Source organism: Synchiropus splendidus, chromosome 19 (assembly GCF_027744825.2).
Source record: "Synchiropus splendidus isolate RoL2022-P1 chromosome 19, RoL_Sspl_1.0, whole genome shotgun sequence".
Classification (NCBI taxonomy): domain Eukaryota; kingdom Metazoa; phylum Chordata; class Actinopteri; order Syngnathiformes; family Callionymidae; genus Synchiropus; species Synchiropus splendidus.
The window spans coordinates 6,777,239-6,802,682 of record NC_071352.1 but is presented as its reverse complement, the minus strand read 5'-3'; the positions used below and the strand labels follow the sequence as shown (position 1 = coordinate 6,802,682).

At 46.1% G+C, this 25,444-nt stretch overlaps 1 protein-coding gene across 3 annotated transcripts; it reads right to left on the bottom strand.

The window, feature by feature from the left end:
- Window positions 1-59: 59 nt before the first annotated feature.
- glis2b (GLIS family zinc finger 2b) lies at window positions 60-24,557 on the bottom strand. Of its 3 annotated transcripts, none has more exons than XM_053852300.1 (7): window positions 23,898-24,557; window positions 4,840-5,041; window positions 4,661-4,776; window positions 4,036-4,191; window positions 3,833-3,966; window positions 3,652-3,770; window positions 60-3,569 (listed from the first exon to the last, which is right to left on the bottom strand). In XM_053852300.1, exons 2-7 carry the CDS (start codon window positions 5,015-5,017, stop codon window positions 2,878-2,880), a joined length of 1,395 nt encoding a protein of 464 aa, XP_053708275.1. In that variant the 5' UTR covers window positions 5,018-5,041; window positions 23,898-24,557; the 3' UTR covers window positions 60-2,877. The 3 variants fall into 3 exon arrangements, with proteins under 3 accessions (XP_053708275.1, XP_053708277.1, XP_053708274.1); XM_053852302.1 differs by having other exon boundaries at window positions 4,036-4,164; XM_053852299.1 differs by having other exon boundaries at window positions 4,661-5,041.
- Window positions 24,558-25,444: the final 887 nt, after the last annotated feature.

Genomic DNA, 25,444 nt, shown 5'->3' with positions numbered 1-25,444 from the left:
TTTCTCCATTTTTTTCTTTAATAATGTGAAGGGAGATCAATAATTAATAAGTGGATTAATAATTCAGACATCGTTGTATCAAATGCACCTTTATTAAACATTTCCATTTCATTGACATTATTATCAATATCGTAATAAAATTCCTCTAAAACAGGAGAACACCGCTATTTTTGTACCAATCGAAGACTTTCACAACTCTAGAGTTCTGCATGTTCAACCACATGAACATGGTGCCAGGAAAAATATATTTCATATCATAATTTTCTTCCCATATAATGTTCTATATTTTACCTATAATAAAAAGGCACTTGGAAAAGAATTGAAAATACTGACATAATATCTCACAAATGTGCAAAAAAACAGAACTTGGAACCGGCCTGACGTGGCCTTAAGTCTCATCATTAACCCTTGGTGCAACTCCGTCGCCCTCCAGCGCCACATGTTTACGCAGTGAGATACTTTAGAATCATCAGGACTACTGTACTGCATGTACCGCTTTAAGAATCAAAGGACTGCACAGTGATTTTCCGTCGACTTCCTACGAATGCTAGCAGAGGAAAGTGCAGGTTCTAAAACACGCTGAGCTCAAAGGGTTAATAAATCGTTCAGCTTATTTAATATTGAAAAGATGAGAATCCGGCAAAGGATCCGTGTCGTAACTCTCCGGCTTCCTGCTGCTGTGTCAAGTCTGAGAGGAGATTTGCAGCATCTGTGGGAGTCACTGTTGCCTTGGCGACCATCTAGCCTACTTTAACACCTGCTTTTTTTTTTTTTTTTTTTTTTTTATACATTCAGATAATAAATTCTCCCCCAATAAGGTCGCTTCGTACATGAGTGTGACGCACAGCGGTCAGAAAGAGGGGAGACTTTTGGAAAAGAGAAGGGGTGAGCGTGAGGTCAGCGGCCTAGTTTGCTCCAGGCTGCCACATCACTGGCAGCAGAGCCAGGGACTCTGTTGCTGAGGGGGCTGCGCACTGGGCCAGCTGGAAGGCGGCTGCACAACACTACTCTCCTCTGCTCGCTTTGCAGCGCTGGCACTCCGCCGCTGTCCTTTTCTCTCTCTGTTCATTCAGCTTTTCGCTCAGCTAGTCGCCCCTCTCTCTCAGGGCCACCCGCCATTTTACCGTCGCACCTCATCGCAACCTCCTTTTGCTGAGAACAGCAGCCATTATTTGATAAATATTCGTCATAGGCGAGGTGAATTAAGTTGTTGAATCATTGCTGATGCAGGCATTAAACCGATATAAGGGCAACGCTAACTTTGGAGATGCTACTTTACTAGCATGCTGACTATATGAATTTGTTTATTGACTGTTTATGATTGTTTATATAATGCAGCTACACCTTTTAAAACTTATTTTTCACCGACTTTTCCTGAAAAAATTGACATCGAGTCAAACGTAAAGGTTTTTTCGGCGACGTTTACGTAAATATCGGGCAACTTTCCGTCCAAATCTCCGTCACGTTCCCTCGCCAGCAGCAGGAAGCCGAAACTCTAAAGCAGCTTTTACAACAACACAAAAAGCAACTTCAACATCAGTGATAATGTTTCGTCCGAGCAAGATAAAGAACAACAAAAACAATAACTGGGTATGGTAGGACAGGAGGGGGCGCTCCCTCCGAGAGCCAACACCAGATGAAGGAATTGGCTGATAAGTGCGCGTTGAGTTTCAGCTCATTTGGACAGAATAAAACGAGGCAGTTTTTAAAAATAAAAAGTGTGGCTTCATGTCAGTCCAGCTGTGCGAGGCAACACCGCCCCCCTCCTTCGTGAAATAGTACACACATCATTTTCTCCTAAGAGTTGCTGAATGAGAGTTGTTTTTCTCTAAAGGTTAACAGGTCATTTCGCCTATATAAAACACAACACCCTAGTGTTTTCGCCACTGTGACCCTTTCAGACAAAAAAAGAAAAAAAAAAACAGTCACCGTGTTGATTCAATTACAGAAAAAGCAGCTGGTCAACTCAAGATTAGGAACATGTGAGGAAGGTTAGTTATGATCTGCCCAACCAGCAGGGGGGGACAAATGCACCATCGCCTTCTTAACATGAGTGAAGCAGGAAGTAGCTTGGTCATTGCCAGGTGTTGCGACACAGCCTGTAAAATATCCCGCACCGGTGTGTGTGTTTTTCTCACCCTCCCCAAGATGGAGACAGATTGTCGAAAGCAGTCTCGCCCGGTCCGGTTTGGACGGAGAGTTTAGCAGCAGTTTTGAGGTCGACTATGACTCGGGCGAGTGCTGTGTCTGCAGCACAAAGCCTGTTAGAGGTCGCCCGCATCGAAGTGACAAGCTTGTCGTGTGTGGAAATAGGTCAAATGTTTGAGATAAACAAAAAGGAAAAAAAGCTGTGTTTTCGATGCCATTGCGCGTCGCAGGGAGAGTGTCGATCAGTTTCACGGCGTCTCTTTCTCTCTGCTGCGCTGCAGGCACTCTGTCACTTATAAATAGTTACCTCTCACTCACAGAAACAATGGATAGGAATGGTTTGAAGTGATTGGAAATTGTTGCTAATACAGATGGGTGCTACTGCCACTCGCGTCTTGGTTCCGTCTGCCTCGGTTTAAATCGTTCTGCCGTTGATCAACTTATGAAAAGTGAAAATAATCCACTTAAATAGCCTCCATTCTTGGAGTGTCCCTGTTTCGAGGTGCTTAACATGTTGGTCCCACTGCCAGCACGGAACCATGACTGTGAACAGCAGTAGCACTCTGGTAGTATTTGGTCCTGAAGTATCAGACTCTGTGTGAGTTATAGATCTGACTTGTCGCTCTTCTGGTCGTCTGTCAGTCCTTCTGAACTTGTCTGAGCTAATCACCTTTGACCCCAGGCGTCCCGACCCCCTGAGCTCCGGTGGAATGTCTGTATTAGTGTGTATCAGTTGACCACAGCTGGCTTGAGAACCACGGTGCCCGGGGGGATGACCACCCAGGACAGGGGATCATGAGACCCTCCGGTGGAGAGGTTGAGCACCCCGCCGCTCACCTCGTTCTCAGCCTCCTCCCTGCGGCCCCTCTTGGTCTGCAGGCTCTGCAGCCTCCGCTCCGCCCCCAGCATGGACACCATGGGCAGGCCCATCGCCGAGGTGGGGAACGCGGAGGAGAGCAGGGGAGATTTGGCCATGCTGTTGAACGACAGGATGCCGGGAGGGGAGCCCGGGCACCCGAGCGAGCTGAGGTCCAGAGGCCGAGGGCTGAGGGGGGACAGCGGCAGGGAGCCGCCCAGACCCTGCAGAGCATGGCTCCCCAGCAGGGTGGCTGTGGCCCCCGGGATGATGATGTGGGCCCCACTCACATAAGACAACTCAGAATCCTTCCCCCCTGCGCTCTGACTCCCCTTCAGCATAGAACCCACCCCACCGGGTGAGCCGTGCTCCTGAGCCACAAAGTGACCGTGGGCCTTGATGTGCTTGCGCAGGGAGCTGGGGTCGGTGTAGCGCTTCAGGCAGCCCACCATCTTGCAGTAGTAGGGCTTGTCCACGTAGTGTGTGCGCGTGTGCTTGAAGCGGTCGCTGGAGTTGGAGTAGCGCTTGTTGCAGCCCTCGTACGGGCAGATGTAGGGCTTTTCACCTGGAGAGGGTTGAACAAGGGGGTCAAGAACATCATCGTCCTGCTAAAATAAAGACATCGGTGCATGAGCAAGACCTCTGACCTGTGTGTGAGCGGTTGTGTATCTTCAGGTTCTCCAGTCGGGAGAAGCTCTTGTTGCAGATGGGACAGCGGTGCGGCTTTTCGTTTGTGTGCGTGCGGATGTGGATCAGCATCTTGTACCTGCAGCGAAAACAAGGGATTGTCACTTGCTATTTTCCGCCTGAGCAGCGCAAGCGCCTCACCTGGCGTTGAAGCCCCTCCCTTTGCGAGCACAGCCCTCCCAGTGGCAGCAGTACCCCGAGTCCTTCTCCGGCTTGACATGGAAGTCGTTGACATGGTCCACCAGGTCTTGGAGCGAGTCGAACAGCAGATGGCACTGGGAGAGAACACCGGGCTCAGAATACAAATCCTTGCCCGACAGGCCACTCCCCCGACTCCGCCTCACCTTCTTCCAGCGACAGGCCAGCTGCTCGTCGGCCGACAGGTCAGGGGACGCCCGCTTGTCACTGGTCTGGCCGATGAAGACGGAGGACGGCAGGTGGAGTCCAGCACCAGCTCCGATGGGCAGGAAGAACTGAAAGGCCGGAGAGAAGTGAGAATTCTGCAACACAAACACAATTCATTCATTTACTAATAGGTGTCTAAGAATTCACCTGAAAAATCTAACTCAACTGGGGTTTTTGTGGAGGGATGGGGGTGAGACATCAGGAGGGGATGAATGCTCGCAGCCAGCCAGTCTCAATTCAATTTGGCTGGAATTGAATTATGCAGCGTGAGGCCTGTGAGGCTGTACCTTGTCTTAAATCTGATTAACGCACACACACACATATGCGTCAATCCAGTGGGGCCACAGGGTGCACTTTTGCACAGTGGCGATTGTTAGTGGCACAAAAGACGTTTGATAAAACCCCGACAGCATCCTCACAAAACCGCTGTGACTCTCCCGAATGACATCATGAGCAGGGAGTGAGTTTCACAGTCAGCGCAAGACGACTAGGGTTGGCTGGGACCTGTTTGTTTTGAGTCTTTAAATGTCATCTCCAGCGACACCTCGACTCCTGAACACTCACCCCGGATGGAATGTAGCCTCCGTTAGTCATCTCCGGAGAGCTGGCTGTATGTCGGGAGGAGGGAGAGATGCTGAGGTCCACCGCTGAAGGAGTGGGTGTCTCTGTTCGCTCTAGACCTGAGGGGATCACACATACTCGGATCACGTTGTCGGTGACACGGTCGAGGCTCAGGAACTCACCTGTATGTGGAGTTTCTGGTGAGGCGGGCTCAATGACGGCCGTGCCATCGTCCGCCATTCGCAGCTGCCGAGATCGTCTGGGGTGCAGTGGGGAGAGGGGAGGCGAGGATAGCCCTTGGTCCTTAGTATTGGGCCGTCGCGGGAGCTTCAAGTCCAGGGGCTCGTCGAGGGACAACATGGCCACAATCCACCAACCTCCCACCTGCAGAACACACATATATATATATATATAGACTAAAACACCCAAATAAACCACAATAAAAACATAAAGTGGAAACCCCTAAATAAGAAGGAATACTTTTAAACGTACCATGTCACACATTCATAAACCAAAGGTTTTGCATTGAAGGAAGTTTCAATTCTTTTATTTGCCTTCAGAGGCTGAACAGGAGCAGTAAAGAGCCTAACGTGGCCCAGGGGCAGGGCCCACGTCTGCTTTTACAGCTTCCTCACCTGCAGCCTTTGCCAAGTGAGCGCTGGTGAAAGTCTCTCACATTCCTCAACCCCACTGGGATAGAACTTCTCTCCAACAACGGCGGACTGACCACAGCCGCACGGCGAAACACTGACTAAGCCGAAGAAAAACAAACACGCATGCAGAGATCTGAGTGACCCCCCTCCTCCGTTTTCCATCCTGACCTTTACTCACACACTCTTCATGAGGAATTTCTACAATCCAATCCAGATGGTTCTCCCTTCGCCGCCAGGCCTGCTCACCCCGCCCCTCTACCAGTCGCTGGCCCTTGCACCCTGTCCCTTCGCCCCCCTGCCTTAAACCTCGAACCGAGAGTGTGCACCTTCAGACCCCATGGACCTCTTGAGTGCCCACCCCCTTCAGCCCTCATATATCCAGCTGCAGCGGCTCAGTCGACCTCCTCCCTCCTGCAAACATGCTGACCTCTAGACCCCGCCTGAGGGTTTTGTGCGGGGCGCTTAATCTAGCTGTCATTTCAAGTTCCTCCCCGGCCTGCAGACCGACCCGACGCCTCCAGCGCTGTCCACTTACTCCCGGCCAATAATTCCACCACAGTCCCCAGGCCTTACCAAAGTTTGTTGACAAAGTTAGCAAGTATTTTAATGGCTTTTCTTTTCTGTTTGTAATGAAACAACATTACAACCACCTGCCAAATATTTCCTTGTTTCAAGTGGTGGTCCCTATCTATCAAGGACTGCGGTCCTGTGACCTACTTCTTAAATTTTAACTGGAAGACACCTTGTTTTAAGATAATGCCGACCACGGCGGGAAATTTACTCTGCCATAGCCAAATGATACAGTAGCTACAGCACAATCCATGATAGAAGTGGCGTCAGATGTAGGATGGAAACCACAACAATTTTTGCAGAGATTGCCCAAATTCTCCAGACACTACTTTTCCGGTCCCGAACTGACTTCCAACTTCACCCAGAATCCGTTTAAAGACTTTGGTACTTGACTTTAGGGCCCCAAAAATGATGAGCCCCAGTGTACAGCAGTGATAGCCCAACCCATTAGAACATTCTGTTGTTGTGAGCCACACTTTGCGAGCTTGTACGTCCATGGTTTTCTAACAAGAAGATCCTGCTCTGTCTGTGCCGCGTTACGATCAAATGTGTCTCTGTATACGTTGTGTTGAGATTCACTGCTCCTCCCCAAACACTAACAAGTACGTCCTCAGATCACCATTCTTCTACAGACACTCTGTGTAGTCATGTGGTGTCGGGCCACCATGCCTGAGTTCACACTTGTCATTCGCAGCATGTGGGTCCATATACGTAGCGAAACACACACAATGCAGTAATTAATTGTACAGTAATTTCCAATAATTCACCCGTCCTCTCTCACAGTGGCGCTGAATGGTGGGCTTTCAGAGCCACTGGCTGGAGGCCACATGAGAAGACCTAGTGTCTGAGAGGGTCGAAGCAGGGAGGTCACCAGGTTCATTTGCCCAGCACTCGTATACACGCGGTCGGCAGGGGGTGCGACTGGCACGCTGAAGTGGTAACCGGAACAGATCATGGTAGCCATGGGGTAGTGGGGTAGGACAGAGCGTAAAATCTTGTCAGATGACCACACACCCTCTTCACTGCTATCAGCTGAGAGATCTCAAGATGTCGTTGCCAAGATTTACTTCCTCCATCTATACCTCAGCCTGCCCGCTGGTCTTCTTCCACCACCATGTGCCAAGGATGCCTCATGGACGGCTGACCACATGGCACCTCGGGACATACTGGATCCACCTCCAGTGACCACCTAAAGGAGATGCAGTGGCTCCACTCCAAGAACTCGTCTGCCTATCTGCCCATCAGATAGAGTCAGCATGCCATGAAAACCAATCCTCAACGTTATGCTCTCAGTCACAGCCAACAGGTCATGTGGAGGCCACGGAATATAAATCTCAAACTTTCATCCAACAATGGCGACTATGCTTCCGATTCACCAGCAACAAGACCCCGTGTGACCTCTTTAAGGGTGAGGATTCAGCTCAGTGCAGGAGCCACGCCCAAACACCGCCATCGAAGATCAAGCCAAATCTATCTACTCACAATCGACAATGCTAAACTGCGCGTCATTTGCTAAACCACCAGCTGCACGCGCTCATTCATAGCCACTTCCCTAAGCCTCATATCCAAGGAAAACTTCCAATAATGGAGCTAGGCTTTGACTTTCACTGGTTCTAATGATCTTCTGGACCAGTGTGTGCGTGTTATTGAGCAAAAATAGCCAGATCAGAACCTCATTTAGAGCAAGCTGTGGTCCCAACAGAATCTCCAGTTCTCTCGCTGGACCAGCTTACCGTAACTCCGAGTACCACACAAGCAGCTGAGACTTTTTGGCAGTTATCATTTTGGCTTTAGTAGCAGAAAATCATCCAGTAAATGAGTAAACCCTTTTACCCAAAGGCAAAGAATCAGCTTAACCTTTCCATAAATCCTACTCTGATCCACTGCTGGGTCAGAATCAGAGGACTGGCCTGCCGTCAGTGCTAGAATCCACACTATAAAAGACAAAAGCTCTGGAGCCCTCCAGCCTCATCCATTTTGATCTGGCACCTTAAAACAAACGGCTCTAAATCTCTCAGTCTGAGGCAAATAAGAACCTGGTTGTGTACAAAGCAGCTGCTCCACATGTGAACCATTACTACACCTCCGTCGTGAGCAGCGCGGCTCATCTTTTCCGATATACTAAGCAGACCCCCACCTTTATCTGCACCCTGCTCAAGCACTGTCGTAAAATGTGTCACTTCCTTTGTAACCAGTGTTGAGAGACAAATTTAGCCGCCGCACAGATTTAGTAACCAGAGTGTTTAACTCAGAGGGTTGGTTGTAGGAGTGTAAGAAAACACAATATATTGCTGAACTTACAGTATCACCACTCCTGTATCGGGCTACATATCATATTGCAAGACACCTGCCGATACACAGCCCCAGTTGCTTGGTAAACAAAGATATTTATGATGTTTTTTCAGAGGTCTTTAATTTAATAATGACATTACTGTAGCTTGGAGAGCGCCCCCTAGCGGGGGTGGTACATCTATATGAGGTACCATATTGTGACGTTGCTAATCTGAAGTCTCTTCACCAACCTGGTCTAGATTTCCATGAGCTTCTGCGAATTATCTGACGTCATTATGAAGAAGATGAATTACAACTTGCAGAGAGACCAGTACGCTGCTCAGTGGAACCCCACGAGTGAGATTTAAGTTTAATGTCATATTTCAGCAAGTATAAGACTATTTATTGGTTAAGCTGATCTTTACAAAACCTGTCTTTCACCAGCGATCACTGTCACATCATTCAGTTCATCTGCACACTCAAGTTTTATCCAATAAACCAGTGGACGCTGCTACTATAAACATCCGTAACACCCAGTTGTGTACAGTTACTTTCTGTTCCCTGAGCTCACACACACACACACACACACACGTGACACATGGGAGGCTTCCACATCTTTGTGTTTCGTGTTTCATTTAAAAAGCCATACATACTGTGGGCATAATTTTAAATTTATACAATTTATTTTTCTTTTATTTAAAAAAAAAAGTACTATGATGTCCAACATCTCACTACACACTGGATGAAAAAGTCCACGATATGTGACGCCTTCGGAGTGTGGATGTGTTTTAGAACAGGATCCCATATCATTTTAAAATCGCCAGTCAAAAGCCATTATTTTGCCAAAAAACAACTCTAGTGAGTGTCAGTAACTTCTATAGGTGGATGTATTGCAATGTTATATATGTATATAAAGCTGTCAGCCAGATTCATCCTGAACCACAGAAAGGTAATTTTAAAGTTCTCCGGCCTCGAAATAAACCCAGACTGGTCATAAAGCAGCAGAATATTCACTTGCAGCAGTGCTGCTCTAATGACGTCCCGCTGGAGTCGGCTTGCTGGATCCCACCTCAGCCCACCTTCATCATTACTCCTAAAGAGTCGGGACCAGCGAGGAAGTGAGTCACCAAGCTTGGACTGGACTTACAGGATGTCGGGAGAGAGTGTGTGGGAAATGTGAGACACAACAGAGGGAGAGCAGTGCTGCGTTATCTGCGCGGACACGTCCACACGGTCTGTGTGTGCAGCTCAGTGGCGGGTGGCTGTGAAGTTTAGGGAAGGGGTGTTGGCTTGCCCCCATGCAGACTTCCTTACTTGGCCGTGGGGTCTTTCTGAAAGGCTGTATTGTCTCTTAACTGGGCTCTTGCTCTCTCTCTCTGAGGTAAAGTAAACACGCTACAGTGGTGAAAAAGAGAGACGGAGCAGGGGGCATGGTGGGAATGGCAACGACCAAGAAAGTGAGTCTTATTTGCTCATCTGTATGAGGGCTTCAGGGAGGAAACTTGCCTCACCTGTGGTCACAGGCTTCGGATGCCAAGCCCCAGAGAGCATGCTGCTCTGTCTCCATGAGAGAGATGGATGATTTCATGTAACGTTAGTGGATGGTTTTGGGTGAGGGTGAAGTGAAACGGTAGGACAAACAGTGAGACAGCGAAAAAGGAGGGAGGGCATCGGGTCAGCTGGAGGCTACGTCCCCGAACACCCGGAGGTTAAGCTCTTAAAGATCAGTAGTGATGTTTGATCCGACCAACTGACCTGATCTGATCTAATGCGATAAGGCGGCTTCCTGATGGGTGAAAGGACGGAGAACTTTTCAAAGTATAAATCACAGAAGTGAGCGATTTAGATTTTAGTGCACACGCGTCCGTGTGTGTGTGTGCGCACAGAGCGAGGCCTCCTCTGAGGTTGGCTGTAACTTAATCCCCCTCCTGCTGTGACCCTGGGAGGTGGTCTCTAGAAGGTAAACCATCTCTCCCAGGGGCTGCTCAGTCTCACACACACACACGAGGAGCATTAAACGGAATCCTCCGACCACGGCGCTTATAAATCGCCGTCATTTTGCGGCTCTGACCGTTTAGCATTCGCGCTGCTTGTCAGATTTTCATGCTGCCCTTGTTGCACTTTGAACTAGAAATCCATGTAAGTCGGCGGTTATTTTCCACAAATACCACTCAGCCACACACCGAGTCCCACTAAGGTCGTCGTGTTTTGGTGTTTACGTGAACACTGATACTGTCTCTCCCCTGAGCCGACCTTTCTTTAGACATGTGACTGATCTTTCAGAGAGCTGTCTTCTTTTGTTGCAATTTTAATTTTAATAATCTTTCTTTGTCTTTCAGTAGTTCACCGATTCTAACCTGCTTCCTGTTTACATTAGGGGAAGCCATCTTGGATTGTGTACTTGCTGAGGAACTCTCTGACTAGAAAATCCTACTTTGGGTGAGAGAACCGGGAATTTGCTACAAAATAAAATGAAGTAATATGAATTATTGTAGCGATAGACCTAAACTACAAGTTCCATTCATTAAACTATTACAGTAGATGAATGAATTTCTGTGTATTTTGAGCCATTGTTATCATCCATATGCATCATTTCATGTGATATATTAAAGCAGGATTCTGCACGTCATGATAGGTTAGTAACTTTTGAACATTAAGTCTTCTCCTCCTAAAATTGTGTTTTATGAGCAGAAAGTTAGTTCAGTTAAAATTCCCTTGAGCACCACTCATGTCTAGACCTGCTAGCTTTTCCATCGACTAAGTGGGAGTGGCAGGGTCAGAGGTGACGGGTGTGGTTTGACCCCTGACCTCAGTAGCACAGAGATCAATGAAACTTTCTTTAGGCTTTCAAATAATACTCTTCTTATTGTATTGCAATCATAATCATCTGGAAAATAATCTGAGTATGATTCCGTTTTTTTATGGCTCTTCAAAATGCATATCGGTTTTCCCAACTCTATTTCCTGTTCAGTAAATCCATATGTCTCTGTCTGTCGTATCCTTGGCTGCTGAAAATCACAGAGGATTATGTAAGAGCAGCCAGGAGCCAACGGGGCGGGCGGTGGAGGGAAAATACAGTTGTTGAGCGGCTGGAGTCGAAACAGCTGCAGCGCAGCCACGTGACTTCACATCTCCAAAATGGGGATAAATAAAATACTTGATTTGATTTTGCGTCGGGGCAAGAGCGAAATTCCAACTTAAAGCAGAGGGAGAAAACTCAAGAGAGCAACAGGAAGCTTCTCAGCGAGCTACCGGTGGCCTCCAGCCAGAGCGTTCAGACACTGTGGAATTCCAGGCAGAGAGAGTTGAGAAGGAGGGAGGGAAGGTGCCAGGACGGATGGTGGGAGGCAAGAGTGAGGAGGGCGGGTCACACTTGTGGTTTGTTGTCAGAAGACGGAGCGCTGTCAAGAGCAGCAGACTCAAATGCTTTACAGCGCCATTAAACGAAATATCGAGCCGCAAAATATAAACACGTTTTTATGTGATTTATTTCGGTCACTTTTCCTTTGCTCATGAAAATATATTTGATTTTATGAGTAAATGTTATTCTAGCTTTACCTGAGATTTCACAAATGACTTTTCCGCTGACCGCTGAACCAAAAATTAAAACGCTGAAATTAAAATTAAAATTAAAATATGTATGCCTTTTATTTTAGTAAAATTATAAAATAAAAATTTCTTGTCCTCCATCGTGAAATACATGGTTAAATCCAAGAATTCTTAATATCTTTATAAAACTCATAAAAACACTTCACCTAAATATAGACTTTATATACTTACAATATTAAAACTCTAGTTGATACATTACTTTTTACAGTGCTAACAATTTTGTTATGGTGTTCCAACCCTCATAACCTTTTGGTACTTCTAAGGTACGTGTGTATGTATGTAAGACATGGGTACCACCGAGGTCAAAGCATTATGCATTTTTTGTCCATAAATTCATAATATACAATTACAAATGAAAGATGTATTTCATATCTTTCACATGGTTTTAATGCTGTTAACGTGTCTTTTTTCTCTGAAATTTTGCTTCAGTGCTTTTTAAAATAGAAGTAATTACTATGCTTTATGTAGATTTTGGATTTGTATTTTGAAAAGTGAAGGCTGATCTTATGTTTACATTGTTTTGTTTTACTGTAATTTTATAAACTGGCATCAGAGTAGCAGGTGGTGAAGAAGAGAGTGAAGGTTGGGTCGAGGAGGGACCGAGTAAGAGTGAATGGGAGGCTCCGCTGGACAGCAGTGAGAGCTGCGGTGGCGAAAGCACTGGAAGAAAAAGTTGGAGGTTGGAGGATGAGTGTGAGGAGGATCAGGCTGACTTGCGAATGGGAAGAGATTTTTCATATGGACTATGATAAGTCATTGTACAGTATTTGGCCGCTGTGATTTGTCCTGTTTCCCGTGCTTCACTTCACTTGACTGCGTGGTGCAGCTTGGTAACTCATTTTGATGAGCGCCTGTATGAGAGGCGTCCTGCCTGTGGAGAAAACCCAAACAGATGTGGGACCAGCGCTTCCACACCAGCCAGATTAGGCCCGGAGCGGATCACGAGCAGCAATCCAACAGAGATTTCCACATTGTCACAAAGCCTTATGGGCCGCCAAATCCCGGATTACAGCATGACATAGTGACCTTAGCTGACTCCGTGCGGGGCAGGGATGAACGGGTTGAAGGTCCATCAGTGTAATAAAGCTGGCCTTTTTGCTAAGTAAACAAAACTTTTGCTCCATTTATGAGAGTGGCGATAAGCTCTGCGGCGGAGGAAGCCCTTCCTGATGACTGAAGATGGATTGGCGTGAAGCTAGGAAACTTCTGAGTCGCGTCTATAGGACATGATGCAGCGCTCCGGGTCACGTGGCTCAGCATGTGCCGGGCTGCTTTCTCTCCCACCTCCTCTCGGAGCCATCACATGGCCTCCATATGTTTTTCATCGAGGACGGTTACACTAAAAAGAAGCGATAAACAAAAACTCCAGCTGGACGACAACACCAGGGCTGTAAACCTACTGAACACAGTCGCAGGGCTTTGAAGAGCCGTGAGTTATCTTGCAATCGCGTGGGGCATTTCACAACACCGTGGTTGAGGAGAGCAGCAATGGGTGGCGGTGGCTATTAAACGCAGCGGGAGGCAGGACTTCCCGGCCTGAGGAGATGGGTTTGACACAGATAACTCCCACTCTTTCAATATCAATAGAGCCGACTTCGCTAATATCCGATCACTTTTCCGCAGCTATATTTATTGGGGCATTTTTCTCACGACAGAATGCACTTTGTTGCTTGTTTTGCTGCTCATATTTGCTCCCCCAGGCTGCTGTCTTTCACTCCTTTTCTTCACCTCCCTCTGTCTGAGCAGTTTCCCCTCATTCCTTCCTCTAAATCTGGCCTCTCCCAAGAAGCAGTGATGCAATCCTGCAACTCCAGCGTGCAATCACAGGGTCTGGAATCGCCTGGCGAGGGGAGCAGGGGCGTCACCGCGCCGCCACGCTCAGTAAGGAAGCATCGGGGGCCGGCAGGATGGGGGGGGGGGAGGTGGCACTGCCGCGGTAAAAGTTAACAGTTTGGTGGTAAACATGTTTGTGTTTTGCTGTCCTGCAGCTACTGGACGGCGAAGCACCATCCTCCGCAGCCCACCAACCAGCTGTGTCCGCTCTGCTGGATGGATCTGCGGTTCGGAAGTGAGCGTCCCCCGCTCCCACACTCGCTGCTGTCATAACAGCTGACTCACTCCATTAGCCCGGTTCCGCCTGTCAGCCCGCTCCTTTAAGACATCTGAGAAGGTGTAACTGTCACACCGACGCTTCGAAATCAATGCACAGTTTGCACGGCTGCCAGAGCAAGTTGGTGACCTTTTTTGTGACCTGCAGAACTACATTAAGCTCTTATGAATCAAAATAAAGTGCTCACTGTGTAGATACAACAGTTCTAAAGCATTCATTTCCAACATATTTTCATTTAAGACTTAACTTTGGGTCAGACAGCGAAGATTGTCCACCCTGTCTGCACTCTCTTCACACTCAGTTCAGAGAGTTCCTGCTCCAGACGGACTCTTTAAACAAGCGGGAGGTCAGATGAAGAATGTGAAGGGCAGGCACCTGCCCCAATCGGTGAGAGGCACACACTAACCTTCATGACGTCCCAATAAAATTCACCTTCCCTTTCTTCCGATTTCCTCAACAACTCGAACTAACTTCCTACGTGACACCATGCCACATCATTTTTACTCTGCAGAACGACTCTATCATTTACACGACCTGACCGTTCATCCTTTCAAACACTCCTTTATAAATGACACCACCCACCGAACTGCCCACTGCGTCTCTATCCTCGACCTAGATATTCCCTCAGTGTTATTCTGCAGCTGATAATGTGAAACTTTTGTTGCTCCGCGTTCGCACAGGGTCGCTAGTCTTCTTATCTCACCACAGATAAGAGAGCAGCCACACACATAACTGTCTTCACGACAATTGTTCCCATTTCTATCTTCACTTTGACTACAACATCACATGCAGGTGCTCATCTCACTGAGCTACAGCACAGTGTTAACACACGCGAACAGAAAGATATGCATCGTCAAGAGACTCCTGCGCTAATGGCTACACGTGGCTTTTTTTTGCAATTTTGTATCTTACTTTCAGGTTAGCATGTAGCCATTAGCATAACAACCTACACAACTTCATGTGCTATATTATCATGCTAATGGCTACTTGCTAACCTGAAAATTAGATCGAAACTGTGTGTAGGTGTCTTATCTCACCAGAGATAAGACACATAACATGTCTTCAATCTGTATCTTCACTTTGGCCAGTTCACAACATGGAAGTGTGAGTTAGTTCATTTTATAAACAACATTTAGCGCACTAAAATGAAATCTATTTTGTGTTTAGATCATTTACTTGCCTTATATCAAACCCTAAAAGCGACTCTGGAAAAAAACTATAAAATGAGACCTGAATGTTTTTCAAGTTTAGCCCATTTTTTTCAATCCTCTGAGAACAACTTTCAACCCACTTTCATACGTTTTTATTCTGGAAGCAACTCCTTTCACGGTCAGAACGAAGCTAACCGTGAGGGACAAGCCCATGGAAAGTGTGGGACAATACGCAGTCATGGCTGGATGTATGTCAGCGCTCGTTGCGGTTTTATCCCCCGGTGTCAACGTCATGGAGTCGGAGGTATGGAGGCCAAAACTCTGCCCACAAAAACAGACACGGATCCACGTCCAAACACACACACACAGCGTGCAGCCTGTGTGTTGTGAGGTTCAGACAAGTTCAGGACGCTGTGGTAGCACTCCAGCTTTGGGAGGGGTGCTCCTGTCTCACAGTCATTTCCTGGACGGGGATATTATGGCACCACATGCATGAGAAACAAACCCCTTTTGCATTTTACACGCTGACCCCAGCCACATTCATTTGCTTGCAACACAGTACGCTGAAAAGCCCAGAGTGAACTCCCTTCTCTCTCTGGGAAGTCTTTTGCTTCAATAGGCGAGGTAACGTGATCCCGACCACTGCTTTATGCAACCCGGCCTGCAGGGGGTTCGGGCAGCGGTGGGTGGGTGCCGCCATTATTACAGCGAGGTGTCACTCACATCCTCCAGACACATCTGTGATTTGCTGCTGAGAAGGATTGAAAAGGTGCTACACATTTAAAAGTTTTGCAAAATATATGCAGTGTTTATATATATATATATATATATATATATATATATATATATATATATATATATGACAATACAAGAAATAACTATTATGCAATCCATTTTATTTTAAAAAATGTGTTGAATCGATAAGTATATAGGATAGAGATCATTTTAAAATTCAGACCAACTGAAAGAGAATCATTGAACCGATGACTACAGTATCACCTGCATGTGCTTAACTCACTGCATTGAAGGTTTTAATCCCATTGAGCTAAAGCACAACGCTCTGTTTTGCTGTCATCACTAACAAGTAGATCTACAGGTTGCATCACGACTGCTGCGCTAATGGCTACACACAAGGATTCTTTGGCTATTTTTTGCAGTTTTGAACTCATTTCCAGGTCAGCGTGTAGCCATTAGCATAAATGAACAGCCCTTCACACATTAATGTGCTATGTTGTCATGCTAAATGCTACATGCTAACCTGAAAATGAGTTCAAAACTGCAAAAAATAGCCAAAGAATCCTCGTGTGTAGCCATTAGCGCAGCAGTCGTGATGCAACGCGTAGCTCTACTTGTTAGAGACAGCAACACAATGAACGCAGACAAATTTAAAGATGAAAGTGTGTTGAAAAAAGAGAGAACAATCAGGGATTCGAACCTATGACTGCAACATCACATGCAGGTGGTCATGTTGCTGAGCTACAGCACAGTGTTAACACATGCAAACAGAAAGTTAAGCATTGTCAAGAGACTCCTGCACTAATGGCTACACGTTGATTCTTTAGCTATTTTTTGCATAATAGTAGCATAATAGCATAAAGCCATTAGCATAACAAATCGGCCGTACACAACTTCATGTGCTATGTTATGATGCTAATGGCTACATGCTAACCTGAAAATTAGATCGAAACTGCAAAAGATATCCAAAGAATCCTCATGTGTAGCCATTAGCCCAGGAGTGGTGACGCAACCTGTAGGTCTACTTGTTAGAGAGGACAGAATCCACAAGCAGTGATTTAGCTCAGTGGGATAGACCCCTTTCATGGAGAGTGATTCACATGGGTTTGAACCCCACATTAAATATTTGGCATTTACAAATAGGACAATATTTTGAACAACATTAATATATCAAAACAAACATGAACATAGTTTTCAAAAATGACAAATGCAAAAAGTCAGATGCTACTACACATAAATACATGTGAATAAAAGTATTGATGTGAATCAAAGTCTTTTCTATGAGATAATACTTTTAGAAAGTCAAGTTAAAAAAACATAAATACACAAACTAAATTGTAATGATTAGAATTGTAGTGTTAACACAACAAATTATACACAGAATACAATTGTTATTTGCATTTAAACAGAGCCTCAGCATATCTGAAAGGTAAAACAAACCCTGACACTTCAGTTCTACTGTCATTGTTTCTCACTTAAATCTAAAAACATTTTGTGTCATGAAACAATCACAGACACATGCTGAAACCAATACAGCTAAAATGACAGCTAAAAATGAGTCAGTTCTTGAGGCATGTAGTTATACTTTTGTGTGAGAGTGTGTGGGGCTTTTGTCTGAACCTTTCAGTAGGAATTTCGTGTGACCACTCCCAATCCCAGGGGCCGACTGGCTTACACCTGTGCAACAGCCACGCTCCACGGGGGAGCGCTTATAGACGAAGACCACACAGAACCAGATGTGCTCGACGCCGAGCGTGTGTTTGGGGGAGTCTATACGTGTTGTTTATCTGAGGGCAAGATGGAGCCGCCTGAGGAGGGAGAGAAAACAGGAAGGAGCAAAAATACAAAACAGCAGACGGAGTGACGTGATGTGGCTGCATGTGCGTCCTGCTCCTTTAAACCTGGGTGTGGCCCCCTATACTGTCTGCCTCTCAGTGATCTCACATACATATGACTTGTGTGGAAACCTACAGGCGGCTGGGTTGTCTCCTCAGTCGCCCTGGCAATTGCCAAGCGGGTCAATACTACTCTTCCTTTATCTCTCCACGTCTCGGCCTCCCTCCATATTCCTCTCCAGCTCATCCAAGTCACGAGCTCCACCCAAAAGCTTTCATCTTCGGCCGCCTCCATCCGAGGGAGAGGAGCCCAAAAAAGAGACAGATGCAAATGGACAGATGGAGGACAGCCGGGATAGCGGGAGCCAGAGTTGGACAAATTTCAGTTTACTGCCTAGTTTTCACATTCTGACGGACAAATCTGCGCTGAATTTGAGTCGGGGATTCCTGATGATTGTGACAGAAAGATAGAGCCGGTGCCCTTCATGACCTGTCGGAATCGAACCTGACATTTGGAATCAATGGAGAAACAGTCCAGCCCTTAGTGAATCGCGATCTAAACCAAAGGATCCAGTCGCTCCTCCTATCTGACCCTACCTTCCAGGCAACTTTCTTTCCACTGTGTGGATTGGCAGTGCTTCTTCTCAGATCCTTTCCTGGTGAACAGAGAAACTCCTCAGCAACAGTCCAGTATTTCGGCTGCTCAAGGGTCTCCTAAATGTGAATCCATCACTCCATCCTTCCCTCTCACGATACTTGGACTCCTCCACTTGGATGCAAACAAGTCAACAGTCGTCTCTACAAAACTCAGATAAAAATAAAGTGCCACCAGGTTGAATTATAATTTACTTTTCACTCAATATTTCTACATTGAAAAACAAAAACTTTAGTGGAGGATGAACATTAGGTTTAACGCGTACTTTCCAAGGTGTAGACACGATACAAAATTCAATATAAAGTGCAACATTTCTTCAGGGTAAACTAGCAGTGGTTGAACCAGCTACTACGCTCATCTCAACGAACAATAGAGATTTGTTGTGCAGCGGTTGTATTTTACTTCACCTTTACAACAGGCGGCCGATTTATAACATCCACGTTGCTGCAAAAGCCAACACGCTTTCAAATACGGGACCGCAATGACGGCTTGATCATTTCTTCATCCTCCATGCCGGTGTAGGTACCAAATGTGTCCTACCTGCCGCGGAGTGATGACGTCACATCCGGCATATACCATATCTTTTTTTTTATGAGCCAGAGGAAATTGAAATAAGGGATTTTATGGCGATTTCTATCACATGCGTTGCATTTATTTCCGCAAAATACGATGTTTGGCATCGAATCGTTATGTCCGCGTCGTGCTTGGCTGACATGTACGGAGCTTTGTTTTTTGTTGACATCGCGAAAGAAATCATAAAGGTCTCCACAATAGGCACATATACACATCCAGATATATTTTTATTCATTTACCAGGGAAAATATTATTCTATTGAAGGTGAAAGTTTTCACCCCTGCCAAATCGGTCCTACCACATCCGCGTTAGCCAAAAGATGCGTCGTGATTAACTGACACGTACCAGTTATTGTTTTTATTTTATATCTCACAAAAATCACAACAGAGCCCATAGGGTGACTTACACACCCATAGAAATATTTTTATTCATTAACCAGGGAAAGTATGCATCTAAGAAGGAGTTTTCACCCCTGCCAAATCGGTCCTCTCAGCTAACATGGAAGTGGTAGGACCGATTTGGCAGGGGTGAAAACTCCTTCATAGAATAATATTTTCCCTGGTAAATGAATAGAAATGTATCTGGATGTGTATAAGTGCCTACTGTGGAGAATATTATGATTTCTTGGGTGATATTAAAGAAAATGAAAGCTCCATACATGTCAGCAAATCACGACGCGTTGTTCCGCAGACTGCAGAGAAGAACGGACATAAACTTCGCAAACGATTCGATGCCAAACATCGTATTTTGCGGAAATGAATGCTACGCATGTGGTAGAAAGTGCCTTGAAATCCTTTATTTCAATTTCCTCTGGCTCATTAAAAAAAAAGATATGGTATATGCCGGATGTGACGTCATCACTCCGCGGCAGGTAGGACACATTTGGTACCTACACCGGTTTGTTCCTGTCCGCGCACGGCGATAACGTCACAGACAGGCCGACTCAATCGAGTTTACAAACATGCAGAAAGACGCGTTTATATAACGTCTGCTGCGATTATTATTTTCTAATATCGATATCATCGATTGACTACATTTTAAAAGTATACTAGATTGACATATATTTGCCGTTCAAAATGCTTCACAGGGATATAAATCGATGCATCAATCGACAGATGAGTCGTCACACGCCCAGTTTGGCAAAAACCGAGCCATCAAAATACAGACTTCAAGAAAATTTGTTTTAAAATAATAAATATCTGCTTCTTTGGAGGAGGAAATATTTGACATTTACATTTGCATTGCTGAAAGGAGGTTGAGAAGCACTGGGCTTGTCCTCACAGATGTAAGGTGATGTTTAGATAATGGCCAGTTCAGATGTGTACAAGCCCAAATATTCCAGCTATCCAAGGCTTATGCCAGCATCCTGTTTCAACTGGAATACTGTCCACACAGAGTCGCTTGTAAGTTTATTAAGGCCTTCCCCACTCTCAATAGTCACACACTCCCTTTAAATGTGTTCATCTCCCATCTCAACTGGTGCACGTTTACCTCGCGTTATTAAATTACATGCGGCCCCAGCCCAAGATAAAAAAAACCATACGAATGAAATTAGTGCTGGCAGCATCTCCTCACCGCCACAGAGAAGCTAAACACTCAAAGGCCATGGTTTTCCCTCCCGACGTATAAGCCTTATATAATGGCAGCCATGGAAAGTGAGAGTGTGAGGGATGGAGCCGAGTTAAAAGTTAAAAGAGAAGGAGTCAGAGGGGAGTAGTGGGGATGTGAGGGAGCTCGCTGACAGGACTGGATCTGCCCAGACAGAAATCCAGGCCCAGACTTGAGGGCTTTATTCCAGTCTCCGAAACCCGTCTCTCCTTCAACCTACTGTCAATTCCTCAAGCAGCCTTCCTTTCTCCCTCCACGATTCCTCACCCAGGCTCCTCCCTTTCTTTCTCCCCAAACATGCACACATGCCTGCATACATACCACAGTCATGGGTGTTGGCCATGCAAGTAAATAACAACACAGACCAGCTGGGTCTCCGCTCTAACTGCTGCGTTACGACCTGAACATCTGCCCCGCCATGCTTCCATCTATAAGTTAAACATTAAAGTCAGTGACCTCAAAACGGACTTTGTGTAACGCAAACTTTCTCTGCAGTCCAGTCTTCCTGGTTCATGAATGAATGCCGTATAAACTCTCAAGATTGGAACAGAGCAGGGCACACAAAAGGAGCATTAAACAGAAAGAGGCAGGGTGGGGTAGTTGGGAGTGAGTGGAGTTGTCCATGTTTATTTTGGAAATGCAAGCACGCAGACTTACAGCAGAGGAACCAACCTTTCAACTCAGCTCGCCTCTTTATGTTCATTTGAAGCATGCCGCACAGGTCGTGTTCAAAATGGGGATTTTTTTTTTTTTAACCCACCCAGGGGGACGCAGGAATGGTTGGCTCAGAGAGGAAACGGCAAAGCAGCGAGGTGATTAGTGGTTATAGTTTAACTGGAGAAAAATGCACCATCCATGAGCTGAGCCAGGGAGCACGGCGCCGTGCACCGGCCTCGCTCCGCTGCCGTGAGTCAGCCAGGATGAAGTCGTACCAATGTCACCCTGGCCATCACAGGAAGTGATGACTTATGAAATATAGTAAGGAATATTGTGTCTGTGGCTGCCAGCACACGCTACATCCATTTTTCACTCTAAATTTAACACAATAATTCACTCAGGGATTCAAAATAAAAAGAGAGGATTTGGAATAAGTAGGAATAAACCACTAATAGTGAAGGTATTTCCCCCACTAAGCTCCCAAATACTTGCACTGGTTATACTTTAAAGTGAAGTGCCATGCCAGGTTGCTTAGCAGATATAACTATGGAATGAATACAGCCAATAAATACAAAACCATTTCTGGAACACACTTTGTAATTTGAGAGTTAAACTTCTTTAAGAGCCACCTGTATTCTTTATAAGTACAGTGCAGTGCAGCTCAGTTGACCATTCTTCTTAGAACCCTCTTCCTTAAATCCACAGTTTAGCTTGCCGGCACAGCAGCAGGTAACCGCGGCGGTATTTTACCCACTGAGCATGGCAACAGCGCTCATCTGATCGGCAATAATAGCAGCAGACCTTGTGGCCCAGAGGAGCCGACACAGAAGACCCCTCTGTCATTGGAATATCTCTAATAAAGCGGCGTCCTTCAACGCGACGAGAGAGTAAAATGGAGCGTGCATCAGGTGGCTTGTTTTCACCGCACGCCGCCTTGTTCTGTGACCACTGTAATCCTTCCTCCCCTGCTGCTGAGTGGCCTTTCAGCTTGACCGTAATCTTCCGCAGCGATGGAACCCCCCGCCGAGATATTAATTCAAACGCTCACTTTGCCTTCGCCTGGCGCAGATTGTGCCACTTACATTCCAGATATTTACCGTGTAGTTCCCCCTTTCTGCAGTCAATGGGATTGAAAAATCCAGGACCACGTGAAATTCCTTTAACATGCTGGAATCAAATCATATGTGGTATTCTCGGGGGAGTCTGCTCCAAGATATGAAGCACCAGTGGGTTCCCACCAACCGCATGCTCTGACGCAGGAATATGCCATTACCTTTTCCACCATAAAGCAGCAGCCTCACGCTCCCTGTTGGAACCAGTATGATGTCATATAGCTGCGGTGTGTAGGGGGGGCAAAATCTCCAAAGACCACATAAAGAACCGCACCCATGATCCACTAGCAAAGATCACAGCGCTTCAATGAGTTATTCTACACAACCACAGGAGCTTGTTGGTGTCAACCAGGCAGATAGAAAAGCACTTGCAAGGGTGAATGCCACCACAGGGATGTTCGATGCTGGACATCTGGCTGAGAGCCTTTTGCTCCGCACTTACTAAGTGCCATGTGAGAGAAGCTTTGCCTGTGCGCTCTGCTGCTGGAGCTCCACGCATCTCCATCTGGCTCCCTGTCAGATGGATGGTATGGCTGACCTGTTGCTGATAGGGTAAACAAAAGGCTATGAGGAGCACCTGCGATTTTAGACGTGAAGGAGGAGAAGGTCCACCGCATGAATTCTGCCTATGGATTCGCACAATAAAGCCACTCTGACCCGCGATACGGCGGCAGCCCCCTGAGTGTGCCTCGACCCGTATTGTGCCCAAATGCCTTTTAATGATCGGGCCTTATTTCTCTCCAGCACTGGGGCTTGTTAGGTCTGCCTTGGCAGAGTCTGGTTCTTTCTCCTGGCATCCTCTTGAACAATGGGCCCATGGGAGGCAGCCAATGGGGTGAGGGTCTCTCCCAAACCCGGTCCCAGTGTGCACACAATGAGGCTCAGGGACAGCAGAATTGCTTAATTGGAGGAAAATGGCAACCGAGGCCTCATCCTTGCCTCCTGTGCCACATGCTTTCTGTTAGAGGATAACAGCGACCCAACAATGCTCCGACAACCCTCGCCCAGGCTCTTACTGTACATACAGCAGCTCCTTGTTGTGGTGCGGAGAAGTCACATGCTGAACTGCGCTCAGATGCTCGCACTCCGAATTACGGTCCAAAACATCACCAGAACCAACTGATAAGGAGCTGAAGTGAAGGGCACTTTCACTGTGCTGAACTTTCTGCCTCACAGTAGTAGCAGTGGTGTTTCTTAGAATTACCAGTGTGAACAACACCTTAAATAGGTCATCAAGTTTGCAGTTACATTCATGGGACCTGTATCCATCCAACTTGAGATTTGATTCCTCAGTGAACGGACTTCTGTTGCGGATATAATCTTGAATTATTGGGAGTGAATAGCCAGGAGAGCGTGCCACCTTTGAGGAGCTCTGAGATATTCCAGAGCCAGAATGAAGTCAGAATTCTGATCAACTGGAGGTCAGATCTGCCACTTTTGAGTTGACTGAGGACTGTTAACATCAGGGCGACACAGTTTGATTCTGACACAGACGCAGTTGCAGGGTGTAAGATGACTCTTCTGAGGTTCTAAGTGGGAGACACCAATACGTGGCTGTAAAGAAGAGCGGGCCTTGGATGTGACACTGCGGGCTGGATGTCGGTAAACCGCTGGAGCTGATCAGAAAATGGGTCACTGCCCCGTTTGAACTCGCAGTTCGAGACATGTCGGGAGTCACTGCACACATGACATGACACTTACCTTGCGAGGCGGAGACGCCGACGATGTGTTGGAGATCTCCTCTGACGTGCTCCCTCCGTCTCCCGGTGCAAACTTCGCCGACAAAGTCGCGTCAGGGGCGTCGGTGTCCAGCGACTCCTGCTCCAAACGTGTCGCTTTATTCTTCGGTTCTAAACACAGCAGCTCTTGGGGAAACACCACTAGGAGCGTGGAAAGGTGCGGCGTCTCCAGTCCATCGTCAGTGATCAAGACGCCAGAAGAATCCAGGTGACATCCGCTTGTGTCAATAAATACGAACCGCGTCTGTTTCTTTAAGATGATATCGCTATCATTCCAGCGGAAACCCGTTAAAAAGTGGAAAGGTTCGGAGTGTAAACTGGTTCGATTCAGAGCGCATCGCTTAATTGCGGCGCTGGTCAAGTGGGGGTTTCCTCCGGGTGGTCGTGGTTCTCCAGGGGGTGGGAGGGCAGATCCGCGCAGAGAGATGGCACACCAAAGGATGATAGGAGCGGCTTGGCGACGATCCGCTGCCGTTCCAGATGTCGAGGCCGAGCAGCCCGGTGGTCTCTCCCCCGCTGGCGTCCACGGTGCTTTATTCAACTGGAGGACGCGGAGTCTTGATGCGAGTCTCCCCCACGACCGTCTGAAGCGCACAGACAGCCGCCCGGAGCCCAGCCAGCCCGTCAGGACCAGCCCAGAGTCTGCCAGCTCAGCGCATGCCTGCTGCTCCGCCCCTGCACCGGGGGCTGTCCCCGGCTCGCCCCGCACTCCTCGAAAAATGTTTATAAAATAAAAACCAAAGAGTTACTTAAAGTATCCGCGGACTGTAAAATAGTCACAAAAATATAATTACTCGATTCCACTCCTCCAACGAAGTCACATTCTGACTGACCTACTATCATCAGCTTGAAAATAAAATTCACATTATTCCAACTCATTGTAACTCTGTAAATCTTCAAAAGAAAACATGGGAACTACAAATATATAGAAAAGACATTCGTATTCATTCATATATATATATATATATATATATATATATATATATATATATATATATATATATATATAGAGAGAGAGAGAGAGAGAGAGAGAGAGAGAGAGAGAGAGAGAGAGAGAGAAGATTTTGGAAAGCATCAAACGTCTGATACTAAAGGGTCCCTAAAAAAGTAGAAATGATCAGCATGTAAATGTATTCTATTGCAATTTATATCCAACAACGTCTGTTTTGGTTTGTAACCTCCATTCAATGAGCTTATGATATATATATATATATATATAGTCTAAACTGTCAGAACATGAGGAGAAAAATGTCAATAAACAGTTCATATTAATACTACTTATTTATTAATACTTATTATTCATCCAACTTGTATTTTTTTAATCTTTAATTATTTCAATAACAATAACAATTATTTCAAACGTGAGCAGAAAAAAACAGTAACAGTAAAATCTATTTTAAGTATATATACATATATATACATATATATACATATATATATATATATATATACACATATACATATATATATATATATATATATATATATATATATATATATATATATATA